Source organism: Thermobia domestica, chromosome 2 (assembly GCF_964235325.1).
Source record: "Thermobia domestica chromosome 2, izTheDome1.hap1.1, whole genome shotgun sequence".
Lineage (NCBI taxonomy): Eukaryota > Metazoa > Arthropoda > Insecta > Zygentoma > Lepismatidae > Thermobia > Thermobia domestica.
Window position 1 is genome coordinate 271,816,790 of NC_137455.1, and position 13,645 is coordinate 271,830,434.

The 13,645-nt window shown below is 29.5% G+C and overlaps 1 protein-coding gene across 1 annotated transcript in view; it reads left to right on the forward strand.

The window, feature by feature from the left end:
• Positions 1–13,645, forward strand: part of Myo95E (Myosin 95E) — a 1,268,077-nt gene that overhangs the window by 1,134,957 nt on the left and 119,475 nt on the right. Inside the window, exons 10-11 of the mRNA XM_081748709.1 lie at positions 2,193–2,340; positions 12,305–12,510. Coding sequence (XP_081604835.1) covers positions 2,193–2,340; positions 12,305–12,510 — 354 coding nt within the window. The remainder of the gene's footprint in view (positions 1–2,192; positions 2,341–12,304; positions 12,511–13,645) is intronic.

Consider the following 13,645-nt stretch of genomic DNA (forward strand, 5'->3'; position numbering starts at 1 on the left):
GATTAATAGTTCTTGATTACTTTTGGCCCCTCCCATACTTTCTTGGAATTAATGGATCTGCTGTTTAAGGGTGTAAGCGATTTACGTAGGTTTCAGATTTAGAAAGAGTCATTTGCGGTAGATATTAACATTCTTTCCAGGATAGAAAACTTTGCTTAACGATCTTTCTGAAACCAAGATAATCTACTACGAGCTACTGTATTCGGAAGAAATTGGACCGAAGTGTTTTCCAGTTATACTACTGTGTATGAATAGGACTAGCAAGGGAGTCTACCGGCATATTCAGCGTCGACTCCTAATTACACATATTTCTAATATTGTAACAAAGAGGTGTTAAATCAAATACCTTACAAAAATAAAATAGCTTTTAAGTAAGAATTGTGGTTCCATTCAGAACAAAGCTGATAGGAAATAACACTGCACTAAAATGATATGTAAAAGTTTTCCTGGAAAGAAATATAAATTGGTGATAATAATAATAATAATATCATTAAATAATAATAATATCTAGTTACTAGAAGATTTGAAAATTCAATGCTACATCCGAAATCGTAAGAGGTAGTATCAACGAGAGACAAGAAGGGGGAAGGCGTAAAGTGTGCAGGGTTTACGAAAGAGGTTGACGGCTAAGCAAGATTGGAAACCACTGGTCTAGAGGTTAGGGGTTGAAACCCTAATCCCACTCATTCTGAAATGTTTTCATCATAACGAATGCTGAGTATGTATCTTCTGTCATAACTGTTTGTATTCCTATCTTAGTGAATGAATTATTTTTATTTTAACGTCCCACGATTATGCACCGAGGCTAAGGAAGACGGTGATGATGAGAAATGTATGAAATGATGGAATGAAGAAAATGGTAAGAAACGGGAGAACCCCGAGAAAATCCACGCACACGGTGTTTATCCACTATAAAGCTCAGTTGGCGCGAGCTGGGACCGAACCAGGTGCCGCACGCACAAGATGTAAACGCTCTACCACTGGACCACCGCGGTCCCGCCTTTCTTAATGTTAGCTTAGAAAATCAGCCAATTAACGTATTGTTTGATTTAGTCCAAACTGAAAAGAAACAACACTATTAGTATACGAATATACTACAATTTATAAGTTTTCGACTGGTTATTGATATATGTTAGATTATTGAGTTACTATTGGAACATCTATTTGTGAAATATGAGCAAAATTACTTAAATCGTTTTTGAGAAAACGGTCCGAAAAGAACTCATCCAATAAAATCTCCAACATTTCATGTTCTTGAGAAAAGATACCCGAGAGTAATATTAATACTTTAAGGATTTTAGTATAGCTTAAGAAGCATTTTTTGTGTGTACTACACAATCAGAAATAATACAGATGTAAGCAGAAACTATTTGTGACAGAGAATCACATCGTAAAAGTATAGAGAACAAATAAGAAAATAACAATACAACCTGTTTTATCCTTAAAATAAATTACAAATTCTACAAAATTCAATAACACAAAAGAGACACTGACCAAAGCTTAAAACCCAGTTTATTTTGAATTATAATTTGTAACTGTTTCGGATATCTATTGGATTGGATAAAGAAGGTATGAAGAGATAAACTGATGAACTGGACAGGGGGCTTACCAATTAATGAATTATGGCAAGGAAGTTTGAATAGCATATAGAAAAAGAAAATAAAAAAGGCCCTTATAAGAACCAAAAATGAAGGAACGTGATTAATTGGAAAGTGAACACGAAAACTTATGGGATTGGCTGAGGGCCTCAATAAATAATAAAAAAAAAATAAATAAATATATTTTTTTTAAATGAAAAGTACAACAACAACTATATATATATATATATATGTCTGTTAAAAGAATTGAAACTTTTTCATAACAATGACTATATATGACGGTTAAAGAATTTAAACTTTGTCATAACAATATTTATATATATATATGTCTGTGTTTTCATTTATTTTCGATAGTGTCTGAAGAAGAATATGCTAGATATCCGAAACAGTTACAAATTATAATTTAAAATAAAGTGGGTTTTAAGCTTTGGTCAGTGTCTCTTTTGTTAAAACTATCAATCCAAAGCCATGAATAGTCTTACTATCAATAATACAGTATTTGCCTATTTTCTTTGTTGATTTAACCATAATGTAAAATATGTAACAATATTAGACATTAATGTACAGATATTCTTTTTCCACATGCGTGCATAGAAAGCCATGGAAACGCTTGGATTTTCACAGGAAGAGATTGTTAACATCTTTAAAATTGTAGCATCGGTTTTAAAGTTAGGAAATATCAGCTTCATTCCTACCAACAACATCGATGGGACAGAGGGCTGCACCATTAGTAACGATTACGGTATGGTAAAGTATTTAGTAAAAATAGTAATAAATTTATTTTACCTTTAGTTTATTAATAGTTTATACTTGCTCAAAACTGTTTATTTTTATGTCATTTCATAGTTTGTGGTTTTATTTATTACTTGTATCATTTGAGACCAAGAAGTTAATAATTAAGGTATTCTGAAAAATTACATCTAATTATGAAGAGATTTAGAATATGATACCAGTTCACTGTTCATGTTTTCTGATTTTATTCAGTTCTTTTGCTTATGTTCTTTGTGTGAAAGATAAGTAAGATTTAGCTCATGGTAGAATAATAATAATAATAATAATAATAATAATAATAATAATAATAATAATAATAATAATAATAAAAATAAAATAAAAAAATAGTTGGCTATTAACCTAATAATACACTTAGCTATACTAGTATCTTTGTTAATGGGACACTAATTTGTTTACTACGTTTACTTTATTCAGTATAATGTACACATTAAGTAAAAATATAAAAACTAAAATGTAATCAAACTTGAACAATAAACATCCGAAGTAGTTTCCATTTATTGTTTGTTAGTAGTCATTAACAACACATGAGATACTAACAACAGTCTAATGTTTTTTTCATTATTATTAAAGTTTTGCGTCTCTTTTCAGCTCCAAGGCTATATGAGAAGGGGATCTATAATGTAAAGTGAAATCCAAACTACAATAATGCGTTCAATGCTTTCCCACTCACAATGAAACCCGGGACCACATGCATTAAAGACATATATTCATGCTAGTTACTAGACAAGCGGGAAGCTTGAAGGAGTCCCCAGTCAGCTTGAAGGAGTAGCTCTGGTTTTAAAAAGTCAAAAATTAATTTTAACTTCGTAGTCACTATATGCTGATAAGTTTTTCATAGTTTCAAACCTTTATTTGCGTAAAGAGAGAGATGGTTTGAGATCTAAAATTAATGTCTTTAAATTGTCAATGATTAGTGTGAGATCAATTTCAAGAAGCTCTGCTCTTAAAATGTAACATAAAGTTAGTAGGACATTACTTGTGTTTCATGATAGATGAACATCTACTTTTTTGATATAAACACGCCGCTAAACCTTTTCTGGTACCCAAATGAAATATATTAACTAGAATTTACTGTTTTGAGAATCTTCTTTCGTCTCTACAGAATTTATCAAACCTTAGCAATAATTTTCTGTATTCATAACATCCTTTTATGAATAGATTATTATGTTAGTATCAAAGGTGATATTTATTATGGACATTCGCGTAGTATGTCAGCTGAATTATGATTTTTAAAAGTTATGATTTGGTTTTGGACATACTTTTAATTCTTCAGCCTCAGTTTCTTTTTATATAATATAATATTTAAAATGAAATAATATATTATCTGTTGTTAAAAAAATCGTTATATAGATAGGAAAGTCTAATGTGTTGTTAATGTATATACTCTGCAGATGCTAGTGAAATAACTACAGAACTACGTCAGAAACTATAATCAATGAGGAAAACATGACATACTTGTTAATTGTCTAAAAGATTTGTTTTATTGAAAAATATATATATTCATCTTTTTACCAACTTTGGCGGTCATCCAAAATAGTAAATTGACAGTTAACAACAGAAAATATTAGGGTGGTTCTTATTTCATTACTTCCGTTTAATTTGAGTCTCACTACCTAAAATGTTTCTATACAATATCAAAGTAACCTATAAGAAAAATTCGCTCAATTGAAGAATATTATATGTGTCCCAAGCGACCTCAAGTTTTCAATGCATTTACAGTATGTAAATATATGTAATGCAAAAGCATCTCATATGTTTGGAACGGCTAGAGAGAATTACAACATATTTTGGATAGGGTTAATGGAGGTAAAACAACATCTATTACTGTATAATACCATCATGGCGGCCATCTTAAAGTCTGTCATCTTGGATTCAGGTTCAAAATTTTATAAGAAGGGGGTCACATATCGTATCGTTTCAGAGCAACTTTTCGCCACAAACATATATCTGACGTTACATTTAAGTTATTTTTTAATCATTTAATAGTTATTACCTTCATATTATTTGTTTATTAACTTACAAATGTCTTTTCAAACTTACAAGATCCCTTTGCCTCACATTGTATACGGTACTGTAAATGCATTAAAAACTTAAGGTTGCTTGGGGCACAATTTAATACTATTCAATTCAGTTAATTTTTCTCATGGATTTGTTTGAGCCAATATGGAACAATTTTAGGAGGAGACACAAAAAACTCAGAAGTCGAAAAATAAAGACCATCCAAATATAATAATAATAATAATAATAATAATAATAATATATTCAAAATTTGTATCCTGCCTATGCTATAGTTAATAGCAAATTCTAAGTATATTAAATTTATAACACAAAGTTGTTACATTCCTTTAAACATGTCTTCTAAACCTTCTAGTTTTTATATAGTCCAACGTCTTAAAAAAATATTTTCTAGTGTGTATATGCTGAGAAGTTTTCAACATTTAAATAAAAAATATGACTATTTCATTAGATTTTAAATACATTAAATATATCTTTTTATTTCCGTTTCCATTTTTATGTCGTACAAACATACTTACCATTGATGTGTATTTAGTTATGTTAATTAAATTATGTTCAATGTCAATTTAACTTATTTCATTTAGCGTAAATAAATTGAGTCTTTACCTCATTATCTTAAATAGAATTATATAACAAGTAATCTTTCCCGTTATATAAGTAGATGAACAAATTTTCATTAATTTTTTTTCAGATATTATTAAGCTATTATTTTATGTACTTAATAAATAAGTACTGTGCACAGAGTAGAATAGAAAAAAAATTGTTTTACCCGTAAAGTTGAATTATCTTGTTTCGAGCATTGTGCCTCAAATGACTATTCTAGACTATGAAACAGCGTATGATTTAGTACGAATAAATTGACAGTATGTAGTAAATTCTCTAATCTTAGTATGAATACTATAGTTATTTTCCCAATTGCAGAATTGTATGATGTTTGTCAGCTTTTGAGAACAGATTTTCATGAGCTGAGTGAAGCCCTTAGGCAGCGAACTATGGCTATGGGTTCTCAAAGTAAAGGCTGTGGAGGTCAGGGATCATTATCTAGAGGTGTCACAACATTAGGAGGTACTTTATTAGTACCAAGTTTGCAATAGCCACTGCACTTTACTCTTCTTAACTGCTTCAATCTGTTTCTTCCTCATGCTTTTAGCTTATTAACGGAGCGGCGTCAGAGGTCAAATTATTTACATTTATTATTTCATATTTCATTTGCTGACAAAGGACTATACTTTTGTGCTTGTCAACAAACTTTATTCAAATAATGTTTTACATTATCAAGCAAATCAGATACTGTTCTCATTACAGTAGAAATAGTACTTTATAGCAACATATTAATCCAATAACATAATTTTTGCATCTAGAGTATATTTCGAGAATATTATTGATTGAGAAAGTCAGAGTTACGTTAGAGTGTAAATCAGATGCTTATAACACAAGACTTCGAACGTAAACACGTTATAATTTGCAATTCTGAAGCAAAGTCAGAAGCAAATCGGCACAACTTAGGTTCAGAGGCGTTATCGTTGACGCATGCTTTGTCCAAACAATCGAATTTCATTTTAAACATTATCAAGTGAAAAAATTAAAATAAATTATTTTTTTTGTTGTATATAAATAGAAGTAAACGAAGATACAATTGAAAATAAAAGATCTCATAAAATTTTTATAAACATGAAACATATCGCAGATGTTCTTTTTGCATGTAGAGAAAAGTTTTTTCCTCTTCCAGTCATTACAGAAATGATCATCGTTTTGTGATATCATTGTACTCCTGAACTTTTCCATTGGTATTTACAAACGAGTCAAAGTGCACTGCCCACGAGTTTGTAGCTGTGACAATTTTCGGAGAATCAATCTGTTCTGCATAGAGACTATGGTTAATTGCCGAGGTTTGGTGTCTCAACAACTTCGATACATTTACTTTTTATATATTAGTTACTGGTTTAGAAATTTCTATCTTAATAGACCCAATCATTATATTAACAAAATTAATTGTTTTCTTTCTTTATCTCATCTCTAACTTCATGATAAAATCTCAATATGAAATCTTATTAGATTCAAAATTACTTTATTGAAACACGTAGACATTTCACAAAGAAGCATCACTTTTAGTGATAATATTACATGTTTTCTGTGCTTTGTCAGCATAACAAATATGAAACTTGACCTCTTGTCGATACTAGATGTGCTTTGTGAAAGATGTTATAAAATACTTTCGAGCTACTAGCATTTACTACCTAGGTATATATTAATTTTGGAACAGTATTTACTGTCTTACTTTCCCTTTATAGCAATAAAAATGATAGATTTGCAACTTTTTGGCTTGACACTGCAGCTTTTTTCCTTACCTAAGTAGATAACTAAAGAATTTTGAAGTTATTCATATAGACACTTAAGAAGTAGTTTACCTAAATACTAGAAGAATAACAGTTATTTTCCTATTTCAGTAAACTTAAACCAAATAATCTCATAGATATATAGGTAGATGCAAATAGTAACTTCAAATTTGCAAATTCCCAACATCAATTTAAAACTAGAAACCTATTTCATAACGGAAAATACTTTATCCTGCTTATATTTATTGAAATAATTATGTTAAGTTCCTGATTTGTTGATATATCATATTGTGGGGCTTATATTATTCATAACATGTATCATGACTGTTGTGCATCGGATATTTTCGTGGTACAATATAAACCATTAAAACCTGAATTCTATATGAATACCTATTGCTCGAACCATTACGTTTCTCTCCGAGGTGAAAAGTTGAAAGATACTTTTTCGTTCACAAAAACAAAGTATTTATTTTATTTCAAAAATTAAAGAACAGTTTTCATAGTGGTACAAATTCAATCTATATTCCCTGCAAAAGTATAATATTTTTCTTGAACATGTAGAATATGGTTTGACTCCTAAGAACTAATTATTATATAATTATATAAGTTATCACACTACGGTGATACTTATATTTTGCACAATTGACAAACATTAACACCACTCACATATTTATTATGCATCACATTATATTTTAGTCAACTATATTCCTGTATATCAAAAACCAATATATGGTAGGAGAAAAACTATTTTCTAATAGCTTTAAAACGTTTCTACAATTTATATATTTTAAAAGCCATATTGAAGTATATTTTAGGAAAAAGTATTAACAGCTATTATAAACTATTGGCAATGTACCCAAAACATTATATAGCCAACACTATTGTAGCTGCAGCCTTACCAGCATGTTAGCTAGTAAATCACTAGAAACCATACTAATCGCACACTATGCATTAAGTAATTTCACATTTTATTGACACTATGCATTATTTTAAGGTGGCGACATATCTACTATTAATAGAAAAAAAGTAACTGGTTGGTATACGGTAATTTGTCAAAACGTCGTATTATGTGAATCTACTTCAGCAACATATTCGTTTAAATCGCGCAGCTGCTAGGTCATTTCACTGTTTAATAAAAGTAAAAGTTAAAGGAAATTATTATATCAATGTTGAATTTCACGTGCAGGTACTAACGGTAGGAAAGATGTAATTTCTTTCCATTCTCAAATTTAAATGATTCAAACAATACACATCAAATGGAAATAACATTTTTTTCAATGATACCCTCGTGGCATAAATCTGACATTCTTGACGTTCATAAATATCTAGACATAAAAATCACAAATAATATCTTGCACAAAAATATGTAAAAATATGAATATGGAATCCTTGTTCTAAATTATTACAGAAGAGAGACATAAGACAAGTAAAGATATTTCGTCACCCTAAAATAGAGATCATTAAAATGAAGAAGTATCTCTGAGAATTTATATAACTTTCTTTTATGTTATATTTATAGTAATAATTGTAGAATCAGTTTTGATAAGTGAGGAAGAATAGGCGAAATATGAAATTAGATAGCACAAGTATGCACACATTTTAAACCCACAATCCAGATTTTATTGTAGTGATTTGTGTTTCATTGCACTGCAGTATTTCAGGAGTAGCACAACTTGTTTTATTAATTAAAAGATATTCTAATATATATTTATATTAAAAATATGATACCTTTACTACGTTATTTAGTTATTATGTCAGTTGTAGAAAATTATATTTATGTTGATACTGAATTAAAATCATCGATAGTTGTGAATAACAGTGATAAAGACTATTATATAACTTACCAATGCTTGAGAAAGCTATTTTATATTTTGTTCTTTTAATGGCTGTTTTTATTCCTTCAGGTACGTATTAGGAAACAATGATCAATAAACTATTACGTAAACAAATTTGTTTTAGCCTATTCAATTAATTAAATTATATGACTTTATGAACTTAAGCTTTTGAACTTTTATTCATATGCAATATTTCTTCGTACTCCTTTTCTTTACAAATCGAAATAATTTAAATTATACCAGGATGTAGTTACGGCAGTAAAATGTTAAACTTACATTCACAAGTTAGAAAGTATTGTAAAATTTCACGAGAGATGCGTGGATGTTTTATTCAATTCAAAAATATATAATGAATGAAATGTTCGATTTATTATTATTAAAGTTCTAACACTAATCTACTGTTTTTATACTTGACGTATACTTTCCACTAGAAAAAGAGAGAACATTTAAAATGGATTTTATATAAAATAGATCTTTTCCAATCTTTAGGGTTATAAGAAATTGTGATCAATTGACAGTATACTAAAAGAATTTACTAGTACTCCTTTTTTCATAATTGAAATTTTAGTACAACTTTAGTCTACGAACATATACTTCAGAAAGACAAAATTGAAATTTACGATCGGTTTCGGTAACAAATAATGGAAATAAAACATTTCAGAATACCGAGATAATGAGCAACTAAAATATTTGTACGGTACATCAGATAATAAATAACCAAAAATGACGGAATCAAAGATAATAGAAAACAGACAGCTGTAAAATTAGGAAAGAATCAGAGTACTGTATAAAAAATATAAATACAGACAGAAAACTAGAAGTATAGTTACATTCAAATGTCAGTGATTTACGTTATCATCTCTTTAGCAAACGGTTTGGGGATATATTTCTCTTTAATGCTTCAAGAGTTACTTTTCGTTTCAACGTTAAATACTACTTTTAATTAAGATACATTTTATATTTCTTTTAAAAGAAGGCCAATTATGAAAATATAGACATCCAGACTCTGCAACCGCAAGAAAGGAGAGTCAATGTGTTTGAGTGTCAAAAAGAAAAATATATGAATGTAGGGGGATTGTGGATTAACTTGTAATATGATCTTGCTATAATCAAGTTAATTTGACAGTATTAATAAACACAAAAGGTACTCACCTTGCTCCTCTCTATCCTATTATATATTGTTCAAAAAATAATATTAAACGTCTCGAATTTTGGTGACAGCTATTAACATTAATAAAACTAGAATAAGGAAAAGTTTTAGTAGATGTATGGAAATCAGTTAAATATTGCATAACACTTAAAATATTAACACTAATATATCAAAACTTTGTATTTCACACTTTTATACCCCGTGCTTTGTCTTGGTTGATAACAATGGCGAAAATATCAATGATTTTATTTCAACTTGTGTCCAGAGTGCCCTTATCGGAATTTAATGTTGATTCATTTATTCAAATGAAAAGGTCTCATATTCCTGCCTTTGATTTGATTGATTTTGAGTTTAACCTCCTTTTCAGCAGCAAAACTATGACGTGTAGACCTGCAGCTTAACGTGGAATCCGAAGCACATGAGCTACTGCCGGGAATCGAACCCGGGTCTCCCACGCCAAAGCTACAAGGGAGCTCTGCCTGTCTTTCTATGAATTACGAAGACTTTTTATCACTAACTTTATCGACGATATGCTTTGTATCTTTAAAATGTTTAGAAAGGTCTTATATTGGGACATCGTTGTGCTTCGCTACTTTATAGACAGTTGCCGAATCCATCAGATTAGTGAAGAAAATTTTGTAATCTGTTACTTGTTTCTTTATGCCCTTCTCTATGTTCTTTTTCTCTCTGAAAGATACAGCAAACACCCAACACTATATACAAACTCGGTAGACTCAAATAAAACAAAACTTAACATTTGAAGGATTTTTTTTTTCGTAGAATCTTAATTACTTGTTTCAATGATTATGACAGAGCACCTGAAATAATAATAATAATAATAATAATAATAATAATAATAATAATAATAATAATAATAATAATAATAATAATAATAATAATAATAATGGATCAGTACCCGGCGCCCTCACCATGTAAAACTCTGTTTTATATAGATTGTAGGTAGAGCAAGATAAATAAAATGAGTGTTTGGAATTGACTTTTACTATTGGCTTTTATTATAAAAGTTATTATATAACAGTATTTACAGAAATACTACAAAGCTTCTTTTTGTAATTTATTGGGTTAGAAATTAGGTAGTTTTTGACCGTGAGGTCGTGGACAGGATTTTTACAGAGCCCTGTGGCATGCTAAGAAGAGTGGCGAAGGAATCCTCAATGCTCTGTTGCAAGCAGTGAGGAAGTTAGTAGTTACAGAATCCCGTAGCAGGCTAAGCAGTTGAGGTAGGATTTTTAACAGAGCTCCATAGCAGGCTAAGGTAGTAGGAAAGGAATAGCTAAGAGTTCCGTGGCAGATTAGAGACTTGGGGTTAGGTTACTCTTAATGTTTTGTGGCAAACAGTAGGAAGGACACTAGAAAATTGGTAAAGAACTGCTGGCTGCGTTCTATTGTATCTGCGTTTTGGCGACGGTGACGCTGCTGCTTTGATCTTATTGTGTGTTTTGTAGGAGGAGCTAGAGATTTGTTGTTTTCTGGCTGTAGTAAATCCATGTGGTGCGTAGTATTCTGACGTAAAACCATGAGGTGGTGTTTGTAAACACAAGCGTAAAGTATTGTTTGTATACAATACCACGTGGGATATTACAATATATAATAGGATAGAGGAAACCAAAGTGGGTACCTTTCGAGTTTATTGACAAGATTGCTCTTCAAGCTGCTTATATTTTAACGGTTTTACTTTATTTTCGATTTTCATTTGTATGAGGTTCATATTATGAAAGTTTTATGGAACAAGCGAAAATATTAGTACAAGTCATGATTTTTTTTTTTTTTTTTTATCTTAAAACATAACCGAATTATGTTCACATACGTTACTAAAATCTCTGTTTTAGATGTGATCTGGGAAAATTAGTTTTCGTAAAATGTCTGGATTTCTTTTTGTTGCTGACTGTCCTCTTACTAAAGAAAGAATAAGAGAAAACGAACCTGAAATACAATTAGATTGATTTCTTTTTGAGTGAGTTTTAGTATTTTACAAATACGTATATTTTAAAGCTTTGACTAAATCTTGTAATATATTTGATAGGCTGCTTTTACTTTCCTAATTTTATACTAACAAACTATGCCTTTTACAGAATCAAGATATTTTTTCAACATAGGTTTTCTTTAAAGGGTATACATTATGAAGTAAATTTCTGTGATTTTTTGGTAATATGCAAATTTGTCGTAATATCTGTGGCATCCTTAAACTAAAATTATTAATAATATTAATACCATTAATATGTATTGGTCCTTTGCTTCCAGCTACCTGATTTGTACAGCGCAGTGAAACTTTGTTTCAAACTTGTTGCTTCTATATGCTTTCGCAAGATCTTAATGTTTAAATATAGCTATATAGCATGTCATAAACTATTTCTAATTTAAAAATACAATTTTGTGTTATACTATTCACTATTCATATTTAGAAAAATGTGTACTAGATTATAGTGTAAGATAAATAGTGTTTTGTGTTTGCAGATAATTGTAATGCTTAAGTGAACAATGTGATTTGTAATTTCCATATACTAATAGATTCTTTTCTCTTTTATTCTACCGCTTCGTACATGGGCTCTGCAACAGAAGTGTATGATGTGTGTGATTTGTTACGGACAGAACATAGTGCTTTACATAGTGCTCTAACTTCTCGAACTCTTGAAGAAAAACAAGACTTTGTTGTTGCTGATTTTAGTGCGTCAGAAGCAACGTATGCAAGAGACTCTCTTTGTAAAGCCTTGTATAGTAGGCTGTTTACATGGCTAGTGAATAAAGTCAATGAAAGCACAAAGGTATGAAGAAATATGTTGGGTATTAAGTAATTTATTATCTTTCCGATTGATCTGTAATTTGAAATAATTGCATACGGTATATAGTCAAAAAGATCATATATTTATATTATACTTAGTATGACTCTTATCTTATTGTAAATAGGATATCCTATTTGTTATATTAACAACATATAATATCCATTTTGTAACATTATAATATGATTATAATATTGTAATGTTACATAAGATTACAATATTTGTAAGTCCTTAACTTTCAATTACCTACTACCTTGGCATAGTTATCGTAGTTATAATATTATATCCAATAACTATTCAGATTCTATTATTCCTTTCCATTATCACTTTTCTAATCTTTGCATCCTAAAAATTTACTTTAATAAACAAATTTAGTCCAACTCTATTCCATATAAAGTAGTAATATTCCCAGCTCAGTTATTCAACTGTATATCATTCATGGCTTTCTACTTTTTAAAATATTAGAAACTACTGTAGATCTTGCAACTTACATATATATAGCAGGTTTGATAGGATTTAGTTCTGATCCTGAGGACTGTAGAGATTAAAACATGGTATACCTCTTGTCTATTATGTAGATAAGTTAGTCAAAAGGGCTGCGATTATTCAACTTGGGATATTTGTTGAATTACTTTTTCATATTTAACTACATAATCTTCTACTTAAAATCTCTTATTTCTGTTATTTCATTCAGTTAGCTACCATATTTTAGCAAGGAAATAGTATATGTTTGTTGTCTGTAAATTTTGATCTCCTAGACCATGATTTACTGGAAAAATTTTATTTAAATATTTATGATACAGAGTATACTTGAGATTGCAAAAGGAGATTCAAGATAATATGTGCTTCCAGATTTCACTTCACTTTAAAACTATCTTTGTTCATAATATGTAAATAAAATTTTATTTAAATAATTTCATAAACTATTTTTTTGTGTGGGAGTGAAAGCAATAGATTATCAGAAGCATAGTATGATAATTAAAGAGTATATAAAAGTATATTTGATACCATTAGTTGTTATAGTAATTTTAGGAAGACTATTTGTAGATGATGGTATGAATAAGAAAATGAAGGTTATATAAATGTATGATAAATTTTCAAGTGATTGTATTGAAAGTTA